The sequence below is a fragment of the Mercenaria mercenaria genome, chromosome 5 (assembly GCF_021730395.1).
Source record: "Mercenaria mercenaria strain notata chromosome 5, MADL_Memer_1, whole genome shotgun sequence".
NCBI classification, from domain to species: Eukaryota; Metazoa; Mollusca; class Bivalvia; order Venerida; family Veneridae; genus Mercenaria; species Mercenaria mercenaria.
Window position 1 is genome coordinate 6044876 of NC_069365.1, and position 21637 is coordinate 6066512.

At 38.4% G+C, this 21637-nt stretch overlaps 1 protein-coding gene and 1 long non-coding RNA gene across 2 annotated transcripts; both read right to left on the minus strand.

Moving 5' to 3' along the window:
* Positions 1-7282: 7282 nt before the first annotated feature.
* On the minus strand, positions 7283-8560 carry LOC128557241 (uncharacterized). The gene has a single exon (XM_053544418.1). It carries the CDS (start codon positions 8558-8560, stop codon positions 7283-7285), a length of 1278 nt encoding a protein of 425 aa, XP_053400393.1.
* A 7858-nt stretch (positions 8561-16418) lies between these two features.
* Positions 16419-19526, minus strand: LOC123558485 (uncharacterized). The gene is made up of 3 exons (XR_008370868.1): positions 19357-19526; positions 18222-18343; positions 16419-17703 (listed from the first exon to the last, which is right to left on the minus strand). It is a non-coding gene; the product is annotated as an uncharacterized LOC123558485 (long non-coding RNA).
* Between the last annotated feature and the right edge of the window lie 2111 nt (positions 19527-21637).

Here is a 21637-nt window from a genome sequence, read left to right on the forward strand (position 1 = left end):
TGCATTTATAATAAATATTTAGAATATTTACCCTTTTCAGGTTAGTGCATTTTTCCTATTTGATAAAGTAAAGTACATCACTTATAATAATTCATAGAAACATAACTTAGCTTTATATAAAGTATACAGTTGCACTGAAATCTCGAGTAATAGATTTTTAGTCTGAATAGATACATGTATATATGAACTTTGACCTTGTTTGATACATAATTTATGTTTACATTTTACTATCATTGTACATTTATTAAGATCATAATGTTTCATTACACATGATACCTGGTCATTGTAGTGATTTAGTTACATGTTACTGAGGTAACATTATATACTTTGCATTTATAATAAATATTTAGGATATTTACTCTTTTCAGTTGTCTATCTGGCATTGACATATTGAACCCACTCTACCAAATAAATGTATGCCTACTGGGCTACGTCGTCATTGGCGCCCAACACGGTTAATCTGTGAGGAACTAAGTCGTCTTGAAGAGACACCAGTTTCCAGAGATGCCACTAGATAGTCAGCTTTGATTATTACAAAAATGGAACTCTACGTATATTACGTAGATATTTCTATTTGGATGTTTACAACACACATGTAGTGTTGCAGTGAATCTGAATGGTTAATCGCAGTGCGGTATTTGCATATTACCAATGAATCTTTCTTCCCGCCATAGTGTACACTACTGATTGGATGTCACATGTCATATGACTTACCCGACCTTGGAGGTCACACCTGTTGATTGGATATTATATCCGCCATCATAACTATTGATAAACATAAACACGTGTTTACATTCTTACCTTACCGGACCGGTCCATCTTACGTTACGTTTTCCTAGGAACGTTCAACTCGAGACGTCGAGTTACTTTGTACGTTTTCGTCAGAAAAGCTAGCTTTCTTCACAAGGAGGATTACGTTTTTCATCGTCGTTGGAGTGTGACACGGATATATGGAACTTTCACTTAAAGTGGATCCAGGAACTGACATTTGATTTACCAGTGCTATATAAATTAGTTTATAGTGTGAGTGTTTAGTTTATATGGATTAACTGGATTATTATTGTGTTGGATATAGTTTACACCAGGTAATCTTTTCTTTGCTTGTCATATTTTATTTTGATAGTGTTGTTTATTTTTCGTGTCAAATATAACACTAAGTATCAAGCCGGTATAAGTATTCTGGGTCTATATTTTTGATCCGGATCATATTTTTGGATTTTTCTGAAACATTTCAGTTGAAAAGTTTAGATTTCATCAGAGATAGTTCATATTGAGGGTCACATGCACACTAACATCATGTTAACTCCGCTTCTCGCTAACTCCGATTAGCCTATATATTCCTATATTACATTATTCCCTATATGATATAGTCAACCGTCACGATAGTCTAGTGGTTAGTAAGGAGGCCTTCCAATCAGCAGATGTGAGTTCGAATCCCGTTCTGACCAAGAATTTTTTCCAGTTATTTTTTTCAACACAATGACTTAGAAAATTTTTACGACTATAGTTTCGTAGTTTGTTGAATTCTTTTTGCAACTAGCATTGCATAAAGAAATTAATCACGTAAAACACGGGTACATATACAATTGTGTTTCGTATGTAAACTCTATTGTAATTGGTGATTATTCAATATAGCCCAAGACAACTTACCAATAACCTTATTAAGTTGATACTGTTGTAGATGTTTCTCTACTGGCAGATTACTGGATTATGTTTTATCGGACGTCTAGCCGGCTGGAACGCTCCACAGGAAATCACCCTTTTCGGCTTCCGGTAGGGCTATCCTCACGTATGTCGGACCAGACCGGACAGGCACTACACTCCTCCTCGTCCTATAGAAGGAGGTAGTCTTAGACCATGGGAGTTAGCCATGGTCTCTTACTCTCAATAATGAGAGATTCCTGGGTAAAACCAGTACTAGTATTGCGGCTTTTCAGTCACAATACCACAACTACCGGTGACTATGAACATTTCATCCACAGTACACCGGGTTGAGCCCCTATTGCTTAACCGGACTCATCACCGTACATTGAGACTGGAGGGAGCTTCTCAATGTACAGTCTTTTTGCGTTATTACTTGCCAACTTGAGGAGGTCACCCCAAGATTGGCCTCTGGCCTCAGCTACCCTGGATGCAACCCATCCAATCATATAGGGATTGGACTTTTTACAGCGTGGCGGGCTGAAATAAGGAGCATCCGTTTCAAGGAGCAAACGGGAAGACTCTAGTTTCCGGAGCATGTCTAGGTAGTCATTGGACTTACAGATCATAACTGTGAACCCAACATAAGTGTTAGGGAACACCTCTAACCATTTCTGTAATATGTCCAAAGACCCTGTAAAGCAGTGAAGGTGAATCAGCTGCTCCTTACTGACTGAGGGATGACTCTGTAACAAGTAAAACATAGTTAACAGAGACTCATCTGAAAGGTTTGTCAAACTTCTGCAATGAATAACGAGCACATGCTCCGGTTGCAGCAAAGTCAGGACTTGCTCAACCTTGCGGAGCTGTTCAGCCCATTTTTCAGCAGGTTCAGTTCGATCAAGACCTATCTCCCCCAATCCTGCTACCTCCGGAAATTGGAGAACTTCCGCCAGCTTACTGAACCCTTTATCGGTAAGAGCCTTCCGGGGGTGGATTCCCACGACCGGTACGACACCCTGTTCAGACCATGATTTAATACCCTCCTGTGTAGGGTAAGTCTCAGGGTCACAGAAAACCCCTACAACTCCCACGAGGTGAACCTCGTGAGACTCTAGCGGGTTCAGATTACTCATCTCTTTCAGAGATGGGTTAGTCATCCCCCACTCCCTCATAGTCCTGTCAAGGTGACAATGACTATCAAAGGCCTCAGGCAACTTAGGGAGATTCTGTTGATCATCTTGGGACAGCTGAAATAAGTGTCCAAGTTTCTCAACCTGATGTCGCTCTAACATTGACATCAATGACAATAGAAAGCGCCAGTGTACCAAGGCCGTGACATCATTACCCTCCGGTCTTAATATCACGTCCCTAGCAACCGACACCCCCAAAGTCCTACCCAAATCAACCATTGCCTGCACAGTGGAGGCATCTGGCTGCTCAACCGAGGATAGTGGACTCAGCGATTCAATATAAACCAGTAAATCACTGAGCTCCCGATGTGCTCCTAAAAGCCACCTGCAGCATAGCTTCAGGGCGCTTAACCTGCGTTGAGATATTTCATCTCCTGAAAGTGCCAGATTAAACACACCAGGCAAATGACAGAGAAGCGCATGTTTGCGACTAACACCTGCCCCACATCCTCCTACCGGACACCTAGGGCCATGCCCTGGTTGCCCTGTTTCTCCCAAAGACAGCTTTGGCCTCTTAGCAAGGGTTTCTCCACTCAGCGTATGCTGAACTGAACGGCCTTTAACATGGGACCCTTTCCCCGGACCAGCAGGCTGCTTACCCTTACCCGGCACAGTAATGACTAGCTGAGGCTTGTCTTGCCGAACAGAAGGTCTTTGTGCCCTCTCTGCCAGTCTTCTAGAAATAGGGCCTTGCGGAACCTGCCCTGTCCCAGAAGCACTGTGCTGGGTCTTACTCTCGTCTCGCTCACGCGGACGAGGCTTAACCGGACTAACCGGCTTCCCACTGCCTGAGGGTTTTGTTGGGCTGTTACCTCCCAACAACTTTTCGGCAGTTCCAGAAGAAACCGATTCTGACTCGCTGTCATCCTCTCCCCCAGCAAGCAATTGCTGCTCTGCCGGAGGGACCGACTCGAGATTCTCACCAGTCCGTTCAATAGCCGGATCTGTCCCTAATCGGATGTCCCTACTCTGTTCACGTGGGGCATCCTGCCACTTGGATTTACGAATGGGCCCCAAACGGCTCACATTCTGGGAAATCCACTCACGGGAGTGACACTGTAGAATGTCTAACTCCCTGGCCAGATCCCTTAACCAACTAAACTTATGCCTGTTTCTGGCTTCACGGACATGGTCCAACAGGATTTCAAACCTGTTCGGTCGCCTACTAGAGGTGATTTTTACGGCCAGCTCCTTTGGGTTCATCAGGTTGCCCATCTTGAGCATCTTCATTACCCTGCCCAGACCGTCTTTGTACTCTTCGGCCATGATTCTGAAAATAGACCCAAAAACTGATCAATTTTGAGTCCTCACTCTTCTTAGACAGTCCGGACACTTATATTGATTTATGTCTAGTGCATCTGAAGCGGTTATGTTCACACAGGACCCATGGAACCACTCTTTACAGAAATCTCACTGGATCATAAATCTACCCTGCCATGGCTTTCGACATAAGCAGTAGACTCGGTCGCTGCCTTTAGCAGCAGTTATGTCACCTGGATTTTGCTCCCAGTGCTTAATCCACCGTGGCACTTCCCTGTCCTTACACTGTTTTAGTCTATCATGGTTTACTACCAAAACAGCATTTCTTAGTTTAACACGGAAGAGGAATGATGACAATTTGGATACTATCACCCCTGGTCCCTTCCATGGTTGAGCTTGCGGCATTTACCCTTCAATACCGCAGTATCAAGTAGGTAGACCCTATCACCTACCTCATAATTCCTCTCTAGTAAACGCAAGTCATAATTGCGCTTCATTCGTTTAGAGGAAGTTTTCATCATTTTGCGGGCTGTATCATGTGCTTCCCGCAACTTTTGGACCAATTCATCTGAGTAATCACTAGGGGACTGGCTTTTACCCAGATGCTGAGGAAACATTAGGTGAGCAGGCGCATTGACCTCCCGACCTAACATTAACTTATTGGCCGTAAACCCGGTCATACGGTTCACAGATGATCTCAACGCTCCAGCTATTTGCTGAAGGTGCAAATCCCACTGGTTTTGTGATTTGCCAATGAAACACCTAACCGCATCCATCAGAGTGCGATTATACCTTTCTACCTGACCGTTTGCAGAAGGTCTATACGGAGTAGTCCTTGCTTTGTGTATTTCAAGAACTTTACAGACCTCCGTAAACAGTTTCGATTCAAAGTTTCTGCCCTGATCAGAAAATATCTCAAAGGGCACTCCAAACCTAGTAAAGAAACCGTCCACAGCTGCCCGTGCAGTAATTTCTGCGGACTGACTAGGGAGTGGTATACATTCCACCCATTTGGTGAACTGGTCTACCATCATAAGTACATACTCATTGCCCCTAGGAGTTTTAGGTAAGGGACCTAGGAAATCAATATGTACTCTTTCCATGGGCGAACCTGCCTGGTATTCAGTCAATCGGCACTTTCCTTGCCGATCGGCTTTCTTATTCTGATTACAGGTTTCACATTGCGACACGTACTGTCGAACGTCCCTGCCTAACCCATACCAGACAAATTTCTCCTTAACCCTCTCCTTAGTGCGTTTCACACCCTGATGCCCCGAAGATGGAAGTCTATGGTTGAGTGCTATAGCTTCCTCTTTCAGGCTTTCTGGTATAACAAGACGAATGTCATCTTGTTCTGAGTCATTCTGGTATAAAACACCATCTAACAGAAGAAATTGTTCTTTGTTTAACCAATTTGACTTAGCCCCTGGACTGGCACGAAACAGATCGGACGGATCCGGATCTATTCTCTCTCGTAACCAATTCAAAACAAACAGCAATTCCACATCCTGTTTCTGAGAATCTCTCAAATCTGCTACTGAGAACCCCCAACTACACAGCCTTGATTTATCCCTTAGAGTTCCTTGATCTGGTACCGGGGTCGAACTCTGAAGGCTAGACCCCTGACTCTGTATAGAGTCGGAGTTACCTGTCGCACCCGTAGGTACGGCAAGTCCTTTGTCCTTTCCGGGGGATCAGACCTTATACTGTGCACTTGGTTGCCCTGCAGTAGACACTGAACCTGATTGTCCAGAATCGACTTTATTACCGAGACCCTTACCCGCCTCAGTCTGATTTTTGGCACCTTTCCTCGTGGTTACCGTATTTATGCTTGTAACTTCAGTTCCTGGGCTGTGCTCAGACACCTCCCAGGGAATGAGTTCTACAGCATCCCTGAACATATCTACCACAATAGGGCTTACTCTCCCAGAGTGGTCTACATCCATGCCAGATAAAATTACTTCATCTGGTAGGCTACTCTCAGATATGCATTCTGCATCTGAGACTTCTATTGCAAGGGCTGGCTTGCCACTCTCACCTTCAGTCTTAGTGGTGGTTCCGTCTTGATACCCGTAGACAGTCGTTCCCATGCCTTTGTTGGCCCCAGGCTTCCCAGATACTCCGTGATGGCCACCCACAGAGGTATTGTCTGGGTTACCCTTATTTACCAACGGCACTGCGTCGTCTACTTCTTCATAGAAGTTTTCCCAACTATCATGGGCCTTCTTACAATATTTACACCCGCCACAAGGCAACTGTTCCAGTCGTGTACCAGCATGATACTCTTCGCAATGCCCATCCTCAGCCGGCATTCTAGACAAAGCGTCAGCATTACCATGCTCACGACCTGCCCTGTGCTGCAGCACCATATTATACTGAGACAGCTCCTCTAGCCATCTCGCCAGTTGACCTTGAGGCTCTCGGAACCCCATTAACCACCTTAAACTCGAGTGGTCAGTCCGTACAATAAACGGTCTGCCAAGTAAGTAGTGTCTGAACTGCCTGGTAAATCTAACTACAGCAAGCAGCTCCTTTCTTGTGACACAATAATTTCTCTGCTCTTTTGTAAGAGCATAACTACCATATGCAATGACCTTTTCTTTGCCATCCTGGACCTGAAGTAATTCTGCTCCAATAGAATTATTAGAGGCATCCGTGTCCAGGATGAATTTATCAGTTTCGGTTGGCAAGGCCAACACAGGCGGCTGCGTCAGAGCTTCTTTTAAAGCTTCAAAAGCTTTAGCCTGCTCTTCCCGCCATACAAACTGACGTTGGCCTGTCACAGCATACAGAGGTTCAGCTAACTTCGAAAAGTTCTTAACGAAGCCTCTATGGTAGTTCGCTAGGCCCATAAACCGTTCTACATGCTTTGCGCATGTTGGAACCGGCCATTGCTGGACCACTTCAATGTCAGTCTTAGACATTGCTAAGCTATTGCCACTGACATTCCTTCCCAAGAATTCTATATCTTTCTGGAAAAAGATACATTTCTTAGGCTTCAGTTTCAGCTTGTATGTGCGAAACCTCTGCAAGGCCTCTTTCAGATTAACCATATGGTCTCTGAAACTTTTACCAAGCACTACTATATCGTCCAGAAAGGCTAACACCGCTTTCCATGTTAGGCCTCTGAGGACTAAATTCATAATTCGGGCATATGTAGCTGGTGCTCCACATAGACGGAATCCCATTCACACATGCTCAAAAAGACCGTATTTCGTTATGAAGGCAGTCTTTTTCCGGTCTTCTTCCCTGATGGGAACTTGCCAGTAGGCAGAGTTAGCATCAAGCTTCGAAAACCATACACTCCCGGACAGAGTGTCTAGACAGTCATCCACTAAGGGCAAAGGAAACACATCTTTCTGAGATTTTTCATTTAAAGCTCTATAGTCAATGCACCACCTGACGGTGCCGTTCCTTTTCCGGATAAGTACTTGGGCGGAAGCCCAGTCAGATATTGACTCTTGGATGACCCCTGCCTTTAACATTTTATTGAGGTGGGCCTCTTCCTCACCAGCAAAACACACAGGCGTGCGCCTCATGCGTTGCTTAACTGGTTCAGCATTACCCGTTTCAATAACATGTTCCATTGCCGTAAAATTACCAAGATCAAACTCATCTTGAGCAAACACATCTTGGTACTCAATAAGCAACTGAGCCAACTGCTGCTGTTGCTCTTCACTCAGATGTTCACAGGAATCGGAGTATACTTGCTGAAGGTGGGGCGGGAGAGCACTATCACTCTTCGGCCTAGGAACAGTGTCCTGTTGCCGACCCAGATCAGAAATCTGATTTATTTTATACTCCTCATCCTCATTTTTATACTCCTCATCCTCCTCCCCCACTTCAATAATTTCGGACACTGGATAAGCTCTCCCTATCTCAGATCCCTTTGAAATTAATTTATACCTATCAGTGGAGTTTACAACACAAACTACTGGATCAGTGAACCCTTCCCTGACCACCCTAGGCTTCCATACCTTAGACTGGTCTAATGGCTCAATGACATAATCAGTAAGTTCTGTGTCCATTTTACATTTTACATGGGCTACCGAATGAGGCGGAATAACCTTGCGTTTAGCCACAGTAACCCTGGACACTGAAGGAAAACCGTTTATGCTATCAACATCAAGAGTTATGTGCATGCCGTCAAAGATTATTATACCCCTACCCATGTCTAATATCGATTGGCCTTTATCACAGAGAATGTCAAAACCTAACAACATTTGTTGTTCTATTGGGGCAACATATACATTCTCCTTATACCATTTCGATCCTATTTTCAACCGGACGGGGCCAACAATGTAGCCGGTTAACCATAACTCCCTCCCAGCAGTCATAAGTTTAACCTCTTTGACCTTAGGGGGCTTATGCCGCAAGGAATTATAGACCTTGTCTGAAATAATTGTGACCTGGGCAGCAGTGTCCACAATTGCTTTTACCGGTTGATCACCCACTTGAATTCCCATGGAAAACTGAGAGGCCGATTTTACTTGGCATACAACAACATGCTCAAGATCAGATTCAACCTCCACATTAACCTGGTTATTACAAGTGATATTACAGTGGTCTTTCTGTTCTTCCGGAACAGGGAATTTATCTAGGGTCGGGGTGCCACTGCTTTGTCCTACCCTTTGTAGTTTAACCGATCCTGTTGATCGGTTCTTTTATTTGGACAGTCCCGGCGGAAATGTCCCTCCTTGCCGCACCCATAACACCGAAAAGGCCCTTTTTTAGCTTTAGGCTTTGGCCTATCTCGGTTGTGCTTAACTGCCATGACTTTATCAAATGTTTGTTGCAATTGTTTAATTGCCTACATGACAGTTCTATTATCCGGTGCTTCTCTAGCACTTCCGGATCCTTTACTCACAGCGTAAACCCGTTCAGATTCACGCCGCTTGCTTTCGCGTTTTGATTTGTCATATATGGCCGAATGTCCCTGTTGGTACTTTCGAACCATCTGTTTAGCCTGTTGGATACTAAGAGGATTAAGCATGAACACATTCTGTCCAGCATCCTTATCCAATAGGCCCTGACAGAAACGATTTATGACCTGATTGGTCACAAATGAATCTGGCAGACTTTTAAATGCTTTCGCCGCAAGAGTCAAAAGCCGGTCTGCATAATCATCCAACAACTCACCATCTTTCTGGCAAGCTTGTTGAAATTGTGTTTGAGCTGCTGCCGGCAGCTCCTGTTCCCCAAAACGCGCTTCTAGTTTACTACGTAAACTCTTATACGAGTTCACGCCCGCTCTATCATGTATTAATACATAATATTCAATAGCTTTGCCAGTAAGTGCCCAGCACAAGCCATCAAATTTCTCTACATCTGACCATCCGCAGGCCTCTGCATATCTGGTAAACTTTAAATCAAAAGCCTCCCAGCTGCCTTTACCGTCAAATGTCAGATGTTTTGGTAAGGAACTTATTGACTTCCTTGCCCTACTATAGTCAGCAGTCACCTCTAACTCTGGCGATGGTTTGGTTGCTTTCGCATTACCATCACCCTCTTTAGGGGTGCTAGTTTCACCAAGGTCGAACTTTAATTTCGTCCTTGGTACATCTGTTTTACTCCTGCCCGCCGGTGTTGCAGATACAAATTCGGCCGGACTCATCAACAATGGCTGAAATTTACTATGAAATTCCTTTTGAGCCATTGCAGACATATAAATAGGTCTGGGGATGGCCCTTACTGGCGAAACCCCAGGTCTAGCATGAGCAGACCTTATACCTTCGGCCTTTATACATGATGCTATGCTAGGCTCCTTAGGAGTCTTAGCCTGTTCATCACCTTCCACCTGTACCCACATTTTATTCCGGGTAAAATCAATTTTACCCAGCTCTAAGTCCGTAAATTTCTTACGACAAATTACCGACAGCGTTTCTGGGGTTAAATTCCCAGTAGCCTCACGAACGGACAAAAGTGCCTTGGCAATTTTTTCATTTATGCCCGGTATTGTTTTTAATTGCTCAAGTGTCGCAAAATTAATTGGGACCACCTGTGCACTCACTTCTATAGCAAAAGGCTTACCTTTTGAATCTTCTTTCTGTGCCATCTTCGATAAAAATCAAAAGAATAACAACAAACAATAAAGAAATAAATTTATTATTTCAATTCCAGACTAATCCAAAAAATATACCTTTTATGGATCTTGAAAAATTCACCAAAGGAAAATGAAATGCCGACTTCCTGGATTTCCGATGGCGCATGCGCAGACAGTTATCCGCGAGATTCGAATAATTATTTCAATTATTCGACTAAATACACTCAAAATAAATTTTTAAATGTATCTGACCAAGAACGTAATCGTCTAAATACAATTACGCTCCCCTTGGTCCTTTATCTCACCCGAATTACAAAGTTTTTTAGATCGGCAAAATGGCCGAATCTAAAAATCAAAATCTGCTAGGTAACGATTTATTGGTCGACGAAATTGGGCTCTAAATCACCGCTGCCACCAATATTGTAATTGGTGATTATTCAATATAGCCCAAGACAACTTACCAATAACCTTATTAAGTTGATACTGTCGTAGATGTTTCTCTACTGGCAGATTACTGGATTATGTTTTATCGGACGTCTAGCCGGCTGGAACGCTCCACAGGAAATCACCCTTTTCGGCTTCCGGTAGGGCTATCCTCACGTATGTCGGACCAGACCGGACAGGCACTACAACTCCATTGAATTTACTTACGAAATTTTAGCAGTAATACAATAAGCCTAGCATAAAGTTATCTCTAGAAATTCTGTGGTTAAATCTTAATTATTTCATCAGAAATTTGTCTCATTTATAGGTATAGATATCTATAAATTGTGACAAAGTTAAAAGCGGTTATTGGTAATCGGAAAATTCAATCGAAGCGGCGCGGCTTTTATAACAAAACCGTATTACATAGCGCGTATAGTATACCGACTCCGTGGTGTGGCGGTAGCGACAGGCGCCTTCAGATCTCGGAATAGCTGGTTCGAACCCCGCAAGCGGAAGATTTTTTTTCGGTGTTTTTTTTGTTTGTTTGTTGACAAGTTGTATATAATACACTTTATGTGTTTTGTAAGTGTGTTTAAGTTTTCAGGTGTTTAATCAAAAGTGAAATAAAGTGAGATGTGTGTATTTGTATTTTAATTGAACACTGTTTTATTGTATGGTATGCATTATTGAACACTGTTTTATTGTATGGTATGAATTATTGGACAATGTTTTAATGTATGGTGTGTAGTATTGGACACTGCTTAACTGAACATTAGTGTTAATAAAAGGAGTATTTGTTGTTTGATGAAGTGAATATTCAAAACAATGGCAGAATATCTATCGGAAAGAGAACTGAGAAAAACCCTCAGGAGTCGTGCTAGAGAAAGGCAATTACAGGAATAAGAAGAAAAGAAAAATGCTAGGAGAATGTCAAGAAATGAAAGGAGTCATCAGGAAAGTTCTAGGCATGAACAAGTACAGACACAACAATGTTGGAGAGGAAGTTCTTGATACGGAACCTAATAGAGGCCATTATTACAGATATATAGATAATGAGCTCGACATAGCATATGGAAGGATGCATTATGAAAGTGATTCAGATAGTGATTTGTCTAACTTAAACACAATAAATGAATATCTTCATGAAGAAACTAGAAGAAGTATTCAAGACAGCTTAAGAGAAAAGAAATCTATTGATAGTACAACACTCAATAAGGATACAGAAAGTGTCGAAAGTAATTTGGCCTATATCGACAGACACATAGAGAATCTAAATCTAACTCTCAAAGAGTTACAGGAAAAGGGAGGAGGCAGTTTGCAAGGAAACCAGAATGTGGAAAACGAGGAGTGTTTTGAAGAAAACACATACAAAGGAAACACAGAAAGAGGAGAGACAGAGAGAGTGAACACAAATGAAAGATATGACTCAAGGAGATACGTTTCAGAGAGAAGCAATAGAATGACAGATATAAAAGGAGATAGAAAGAATGAACAAATTCAGAAAGATATTGACAAGAAGTTGTCAAGAATTAGAAAGGAAAATGATGACATCAAAAGTCATTCAAGTCGTTATGAAAGAGGAAGTTTGAAGATTAGAAAGTTACAATTAGAAGAGGAGAAACGGAAGCAGTTGATGTTAGAAAATGAACTGAAATTACAAGAAGAAATAGATAGGAAGAGAAATTCTGAGAAAGAGTTACTAGAAAGAATAAAGTTATTAGAGGAACAAGAATGTGACCTGAATAGTAAGAGGAATGAAAACGAAATACTTGAACGAGAAATATCTGCTAAGAAAGTTGAAGATGAAGCACTAAATCAGAAAATAACACTTCTTAAAGAGAAGGAGAGATTGCTAACGCAAAAAGCTGAGACACAGGTGAAAGATAAGGATGCAATGAAAAAGGATAAAGTCGAAAGACAGAAAATAAAAGTAGATAAAGAAAGAAAAGATGAATATCCAGCTTTTAAACTGGGTTCACCAAAGATACCTTCATTCGATGGGACTCATTTCGAGAACTGGAAAATGGAAGTTAACTGTCTCCTTCAAACAAAGATGTATCCAGATTATGCCATTTTACAGGCAATTAGAAATTCTCTGAAGGATGAAACACGACAAGTTTTGCTGACATTGAAAGCCACAGCAACAAGCAGAGAAATAATGGATAAGCTCAGTGAAATATATGGAGATATCAAAACGGAGGACAAAGTAGTCCAAGATTTTTATTCAGCAATACAAAAGCAAGGTGAAACAATATCTGCTTGGGGAGTTAGAGTTGAGACATTGTTTCAGAAAGCTGTAGATAAAGGAGATATAGAAGAAAGCAAAATAGATAAAAAGCTAAAGGAAAGGTTTTGGAGAGGACTAAAGTCCGAGAAATTGAAATTTGCTACAAGAGTATCTTATGAAAAGTTACGTCGGAAAACTCGACTAGAGGAAGAGGAAGATAGTAAAGACTTAGAAAGAGAGAGGTCAGAACAGATAAAGATCAACGCTCTGCAGGAGAAGAAAATCGATGAAAAATTAGGTATTCTTCAAGAACTCCTTGAACGGATGAAGACAATGGAGTCAGATATAGGAAAGCTTAAACACCAGAACCAATATAGAGATCAAAGTACCCAAGGAAGGGATTATCAAAGGAGACCATTTAGAGGAGGATACAAAAGTAGAAGATTTGAATACAGAGATCGCCGTTCAAATGGAGATCAAACCAATGATAGAAATAGAGAAAACAAAGGCAAACACGATGATAAGGAACAATCTACAGATACACGGATAGGAAAGAACAAATCTGACAAGCAGAATTTAAATGGGGACAAGCTTCCATAGGATAAAAAAAAAAAAAAAAAAAAAAAAAAAAAAAAAAATGTCGACGTAGCCCAGTCGGCATACATTTATTTGGTAGAGTGGGTTCAATATGTCAATGCCAGATAGACAACTGAAAAGAGTAAATATCCTAAATATTTATTATAAATGCAAAGTATATAATGTTACCTCAGTAACATGTAACTAAATCACTACAATGACCAGGTATCATGTGTAATGAAACATTATGATCTTAATAAATGTACAATGATAGTAAAATGTAAACATAAATTATGTATCAAACAAGGTCAAAGTTCATATATACATGTATCTATTCAGACTAAAAATCTATTACTCGAGATTTCAGTGCAACTGTATACTTTATATAAAGCTAAGTTATGTTTCTATGAATTATAAGTGATGTACATTACTTTATCAAATAGGAAAAATGTACTAACATGAAAAGAGTAAATATCCTAAATATTTATTATAAATGCAAAGTATATAATGTTACCTCAGTAACATGTAACTAAATCACTACAATGACCAGGTATCATGTGTAATGAAGCGTTACACATAGTATCCGAGCATTGGAGATTTAGTTACGGGTGACAGGTTAGTAATTGTTAATGATGAATAGGAGACCAAAGAGCAAGGTTTTGAGAAAATAATGGACCGACATATAGGGCAAGTATAGGATTTAAACTGTTATTCATAATTTTAGACTATTGGTTTATCATTGGTAATTACACGTTGATATAGAACGCTGATGGTAACTAAATATCAGTTAAGTGGGTGTACTGTTAAAATGGCGTCCTATGACAATCACAGATGACATCAATTTCTTTTGACACTTCGGAGGAAGCCATTTTTACGTAGAGTAGTTTCCCTTGGCGTAATTGCCCCAAAGAACCATAAATACCAGAAAGAAAAAGGTCAGAAACAACTAAATTATCCGTTAGGGTGACAAGTAATTAATCGATCAGGGAAAAGTGAAGTCGGCGATCGCGCTCATGAATGCAACGCCGACGATTATTCGATTGTCGCCGATTATCGGCCCATCACTAATGACTAGATAAGAAAATGGCATATTTCAAAGTATATATACTTAAATCAGATAAAATCTGGTGTAGAAAGTGAGCCAGTATGCCTCCTTCTTTCTTGGGAGTAGAGGCTTGAGATTAAAGCCTAACGCCACTCCACTAAGAAAGACAAGACCGGCTCACCTATAACCAGTTGGCATTACTTAACAAGGAGAAGCGGTGGGGATGGATGGTTGATAAGCACGCTGTTACTCGGCTGTGTTGATCTAAACACGGACTATAAACAAAGAACTGTGTTTAGGCGGCTGACAATGCTTTTGCGCGATTTTGAACAAAGAGCTTATGTTTCAGTGGCTGGATTTGATCACGTGATGCATTCATTATAATGAGCATCGAAATTTTGTGTATTCGTCACGTGATGCATTTCCAAAAACGAGGCTTCGGAAAGTGATGTTTTCCAACGTTAAACGGAAGTAGAATTGTGTATTCATTAAAGCACTTATTGTCACATGATACATTAATGAAAAGGAGGCTCTGAAGGTTACACTAAGGTAAACGGAAGTACATGTGTGTATTCGTTACGCGCTAGCTTTTAAATGAGATTACGAAACGAAAGTAGATTCGTCGCGTCTAACATACATTTCTTATAAACCACGTTTAATACATAAACTTCCATTATTTGTTGATAAAGAGAGAATTATATCTGAGAGTGTTCTAACTTACCTTTACAGACTAATGGAACAGACGTTTATTTCTTACTTAGGACAGTATCGCACGAAGAAGGGATTGGCCTGAATGTGTCTCGTATACTTGAACACTGTGGTAACAATTCACTTTATATACTTGAACCACAAGAATATGACATAATTGATAACAAAGAGACAGGTATATTAATTAATTACGAATTACTATATGTGTACGTATTATTATGAGCACTGCTTTAATAAATATTATGTTTTCTCATATATGAGGATTTCATTCTCCGTTTGTGATGTCTTTTTATGAGTGCAATGTATGTCGTAAATAACGATTTTATTCTTTCTTTGCAAAATTTCAAATTCTTATTTTTAATGTCTCACGTGACCCAGTACTGCATCAGATTTAAATATACGAACGAGAAATATCAGTTTCACAAGATGAAAAGAAGCAGGAAAGAAATCAGAGAGCAGAAAAAAGCAATTTTTCATCACGTGGAAAATTCCTTTCCTTTTTAGTTTGATGAATGTGCTAGAAAGGAATAGTTTTGATGAGTGAATGTTTTCATAAAGTCTAAAACATATGAATATGCATTTCTCAAGCTCATACTGATTGCTTACCAGTATTATTTTAAATGTCAGCAATCCAAACATTTGTGAGATGTATTAATTACCGATTGCGTAATAATACTGACAGAAGCTTCGCAAATGTTACGCTCAAATAACTAATTTGCGCGTTATCGCACAACGCAAATAACCAATTTTCAATTAGCCCACCTATTAGTAAATAATGGTCTTGATAACATCTTACGTAAGTTTGAAACTCAGTCATTTCGGATGAACAACTACGTCACGAGACTAAAAAAAAAAAACAGCATTGTGTACCCACACATGTTAACCAACATACTGAAAATGAAAATAAAAGCAGGAAAATTGAGGAGTCGATTAAAAATAAAAATAAAATGGAGATTTTTTCTATTTTTTTTTTATTTTCGGAACAATTTTTTAAAGTGGTTTGTATTCATTGTTTTACAAAATATTGCATGTTATAATATGTGTCAGGACATGAGATTTTTGGCCCAAATGCGATTTTGGTCGAAAATGGGGTTTTCAGCTAATCTGACACATTGTCATGTTCAAAGTAAAAATTTGAAATTTGACAATAGAAATCAGCCATTGTTATGGAGAAATTACCGCTTTTCGGACATCATATTTTCGTCTAACTGAATCAAAATAGAGGCAGAATATCTTAATGCAAACTCATTCTTAAAATAATATGAAAAGAAAATGCATAACCAAATATCAAACACAGCATGCAGTTTATTAAATTTATTTTTTTTCTGTTTCTTTCTTTCATATTAGCACAAATTATTTTCCCCTAAAAATCGTTTCCATGGCAACACAGTTGTTAAATCCAATTTTAATAGTTCCTTGATAAATCCAGCCAAAATTAACATCTAGAAAGTGTAGTTAATATACTGTCAACATTTTCTAGTGTACAGCGTTTAAAGATAACAGTTCTTTTTGCAAAAACCTTATGGCTTTCTTTTGTAGAAAAATAGATTTACTAGATATCGAAATAGATAGCATGACAAAACTAGGACATTAACTTTGTTGTTAGAACACTTAACTCATTGGCATATTTCTTTGTTACTGTTAGACAGAAAATCATGCAAAAAGATATAATTATTAGAAATAATATAAACTGATTTTGCTCCAGGTAGTAGTACAAAAGTCATACCGATCAGTGATTCGTTACCATGGCAACAATGATGTATTTTCTTACCAAAAGTACCATTTCTATCAAGTTCTTGAAATAACTGAATATGTTAAAGTGTTTTTCAAAATACTATTTACATCAAAAGCTGTCTACTTCATATTCAAAAGTAAGAAAACCTCATTTCATGTAAATTGTGACACTTTGGGATATACACTATTTTCTGATACACAAGACACAGTTACAACTCTTGCTAGTTCAAGGCAGATTCATATGATAACATAATGTTTTGTTGATGCAGTTATTACTTAAAAAAAGGATATGACCTTACATTATTTTTTTGACAAATAGAACATATAAACATGAAAGATGTTTTACAATAATCTATAGTCAGATTAATGTTTAATACCATGGCAACAATGCACTATTTTCTTATAAAAATAAAAATAGCAGTTATTGTCAAATTTCTTGAAACTGTATGATTATTTAAATAAAAAAGAGCACTCAAGATATTTTATGCATGGAGAAGTTAAAAAAAAAATTCTGTATTTCTTAAACAATTAAGACAGTTTTACTCTAACCACTTCACTGCTGTTCTGGCAACACACCATACTTTTACCAAACATTTCTCACAGTTGAACTGTGACAGTTCAGTTAGTTTTACTTTTTACTTGACTCCCATTTGTAGTTTGAATCAGCTTGATGAACTTTTGCAGAAAACATGGCCTTATTTTGTGCACTTCTGTGACAGTTGCACTTTATTCCATTGGTATACTTTCAACTGGATGCTCAGCAAATATGTTAGGTCCTTGGGTTTCATTTCCATTCACAAATTCATAAAGAATTTTATTTTTCTGGTAATTCTTTCATCCTTCAGCCATTCTGCTAAACAAAAATACATAAGTATTAGTAACTTTAAGTAGAAAGTTACAGAACAGTATACTGTGAAGCATTTTTTTAAAAATAAAAGTGTCTTTTCGTGTAATCTACATAAAAGCATTAATAAGTATCCATCCACCAATCAGTCTTATAATTTTCAAGCTTAAGCTTCTGACATACTAGACATACACTTAAAAGAATTAATTCATTCAGTAATACTAAATGAATACTCAAATACTACAACAGTTTCTTGGGAAAATACATGTATGATAATATTCAATCATTATGCATAGTTCTCCACTCTCTTAATATGCTAGATATGTTTGTTGAATGAATCTATTAGTAATGATTTCTTTCAAAATGTTATTAATACAAGCAGGTCATTTATGTGTATGACATTTTTAAATGTATTTAACTTACTTGTACCTATTTTAAGAGGAATTTATTTTTTGTATATATTTTTAAGATGTATTTATCTTTTTTACAATAGAAAAACTGCAAAAATGAAGAAAATTACAAACCTACAAACTCTTCCAACATGTGGTATGTAGACATGCCTTGAGAATTCCTTTTTTTTGTTTAAGGTCATAGCAACATCATGCCAATATGCCAGATGCTCCTCAGTAGTTGATCAATAGTTGATCTGTAAAATTAAAAATACTTTTAAAAAAAGCTGAAATGTGAGATAAAGATGGCCTAGCTAGTTACCTCAGTACACAGAACACAAAGATTTATATTAAGAGTGTATATGTTTCAACCAGATGCATGACTTTCTTAACAAAATGTCTTTAAAGTTTAAAATATATTAATTTAATTTGTACAAGTTGTTTGTAACTTGTAAAGAACATTATGTAGCTTGTGAGGAATCCAACAATCATGGTCAAGTGAACTGAATGCAAGTTTACATGAAAAGCTATTGAGCATCTGCTTTATACAAAATCAAAACAAACCACCATTCTTTGTACTTTTATAATTAAAGTGAGTTTGACATGAATAAGAAATAATTTATTTAAATTGACAAAAGATGTGATAAAATTTTTCCTGTAAGTCACTACATAAATATGGATATAAAGGATGTGACTTCTTGCATACTGATCTTTCATACTGATACACTGATCAGAAATAAGAGTGAAAACAGTTGTGGAAAAAAATTAGCTTCCTGACAGCCCCTGTCCCCTCCCCACCACCCCCACTTATTTGGAGGATATCGGAGGGGGTTAATTTACAGATAAAAAAAAACGGGGGAGGTGGGAAGAGGGGGTTATTTAGTTTATGTAGTGTGGAAGCAGTTCCCAAGCTGGGAACGGGTGTATTTCATATGACAATGAGAGGGAAAGAGACGAAAAGTATTTGGTGGAAGTTGGAGAAGGGGGGGGGGGGGGGGGTAAAATGTTTCCAGGGGGGGGGTAATTTTCTTTTTTGAAAAACTGCGGGTGTTCTGGCTGACGCTGTTTTTATTTTCTGATTATTTCCCATTACCATCAGAGGTCCGTAACAGCATATAAACATCTCTGAGCCGAATATTTTAGCTAAGAGAAAATTAAAGCCCTATTGACAATTCAGGGTTATTTTTGAAGAAAAAAACACGGACAAAACGGTCGATATGGATTTAATTAATATTTTAAAACTACATATTGTGTAAATATTACTACTTACCTGTAAATCGCGCCATACCATTCATTATCCCTTTTAAATTAATCGTCAAATTACGATTTAAAAGTTTCCTTTCTCACGACCTTTCATGTTTACAAATGGCGTGATGATACAAAGGGCGATAAATTGTCAGTTATTTGATAATACGAAATGGCAAAACACGGAAATGTTACAATATATGCTTGATAAATGACGTTTGTCTCTTCATTCGTTTATTGTCCCAATAATATAGTGTTAATTGATAAAATGCATTAATTGACGCGAAAACGTGTTGAACTCCACACATTTTTGTGACGTAACTTTAATCGGGTTTTTCTCGAATGACGTAACGCCGCATTTGGGCCAAAAATCTCATGGCGCGACACATATAGTAATATGTACTAAAGCAGTTACTTTTTGCAAGATAAACAGAAAGTCAATGTTACTACTTTAATAGTTTGACAGTAAGAGTAACAGTATTTTAATGGTTCCTAGTGAGAAACCTTCTTTTCTGGTCTTTGTCACTGAAATTCATACTGGTTAACCAATCTGTTTTTGTGAGAAAAAATACCACCTTTTAATCAGAAATCAGTGTGGTTACCTGCAAAGCGAATTTCAGTGTCCATTTATTACAGTGATTCTCTATTTGACCACCAATTAATGAGCATTTTAATCCATCAGAGGTTCGACATATTCCCAGATCAGATAAATCTCTGGTATGTGGGAATGATTAATGAAAAGTGTTTTCAAGTAAAGTTTAATCGTAAACCGTCTCGCCAAGGCAAGTTGGCGTTAGATATCAAGGAAACCAATGGATGTTTAATAAATTTGGATATATAGATTTGCAAAACTGTTACTTGAGCTACATCTAGCTTTTTAAACAAATACGATGGCACCACATTTCACATTTTGAAATTTATTCAGAAAGATTTTAATAAAAGATGAAATATTGGCAAATTGTTAAAGAGTTTGTAAAAATCTAAATTTACGGCAAATTTATACCGATCATCTTGAGTTGTATCGGCCATTTCGAATATTGATCTTCAAAATCTTTTAAAAAAATAAAAATAAATATCTTATTATCAAAATTCATTTTGCTGATTTGCCAAAATAAAATTTTACTTAGATAATCGTTTTTACGAGGGTTGATCCAAAAGTAATGTCACTGCGTCCATGGTGTGCTTATTCATCTGAGTATAATAATAAAAATACATCGAAATGAACAAAAAATAAATTCTGATAATATGGCAAAATATTTATGTCCGGCGTTTATTCGTTTAAAATATACATGAATTCCAAAAATACCACTGACGCTATGTCGCTGCACGCTAAAATATTATTGGTTCATTAATAAAACTGTCAAATGCAGCCGCTGTTCTGCTTTTTTGTTTTAAATTAGGAAAATAACCGTAAGAGGTCATGAAGACGATAAATAACACATATGGACCAAAAACAGTAAACAGGAGACTAGTATACAGGTGGCATGAGCGTTTCAGGGACGGCGATGAGTCGCTAGAGGATCGCCAGAGTACCGGAAGACCTGAGATATTGACGTCGTGTGATTTTGAGGGGTCCATTTCCAGGACCTTGATCATTTGAAAACTTTAAAAAAAAATGTATTTTCATCTCTTTCAAAGGACTGGTATGTTGCTGCTTTCCGTAAATGGATGAACAGACATAAGCTCTGTAAAAAAATCAAGGACTATACTTTAAAAAGGAATGATTATTGATTGCAGTCAGAAACGTCGTTTCGGACGTCAATAACGTCAGTGACGTGCGGCGATTGCTGCAAGTATGCCTTCCGTACATGTCGATATCGTTAGAACGATGCAACATATCTTATCGATATTTTTGACAATATTGCAAATAGATAAATGTACTTCGGTATACATTTTTTTTTATTTCCTTTTAGACCTTTTCGGCGTAAATGGAATTGTACACGACTTCGCGCATGTACTCGTACATTGATCAATTTCGAAGAGTTTTCTCAAAACATTGATACATTTTCAACAGCAATAACTTTAAGGAATAATTGAGCCATTTTATATACAAAGTCAAAACAGGAACATACGTTATAAAATGTCTGACACAATCGAACCGTGCGATAAGCAAAATCAGTTCTATGGTAATAGACTTTGTATTAATATTAACCAATGGTACATTATTCGTTGATGTCTAGAGAAAACAAGCACGCTAACATCATGTTGGTGATTTATGTCCAGTTTTATTTGATTTTAATTAGAATTGTAAAATCTTCGAAACCACTGCTGATAGTAGTATTGTTCAGATTCAGTAATCAGGTGAC

Coding starts and splice junctions, on each gene's coding strand:
- LOC128557241 (XM_053544418.1), bottom strand. CDS start 8,560: ATGGGAATTCAAGTGGGTGATCAACCGGTAAAAGCAATTGTGGACACT.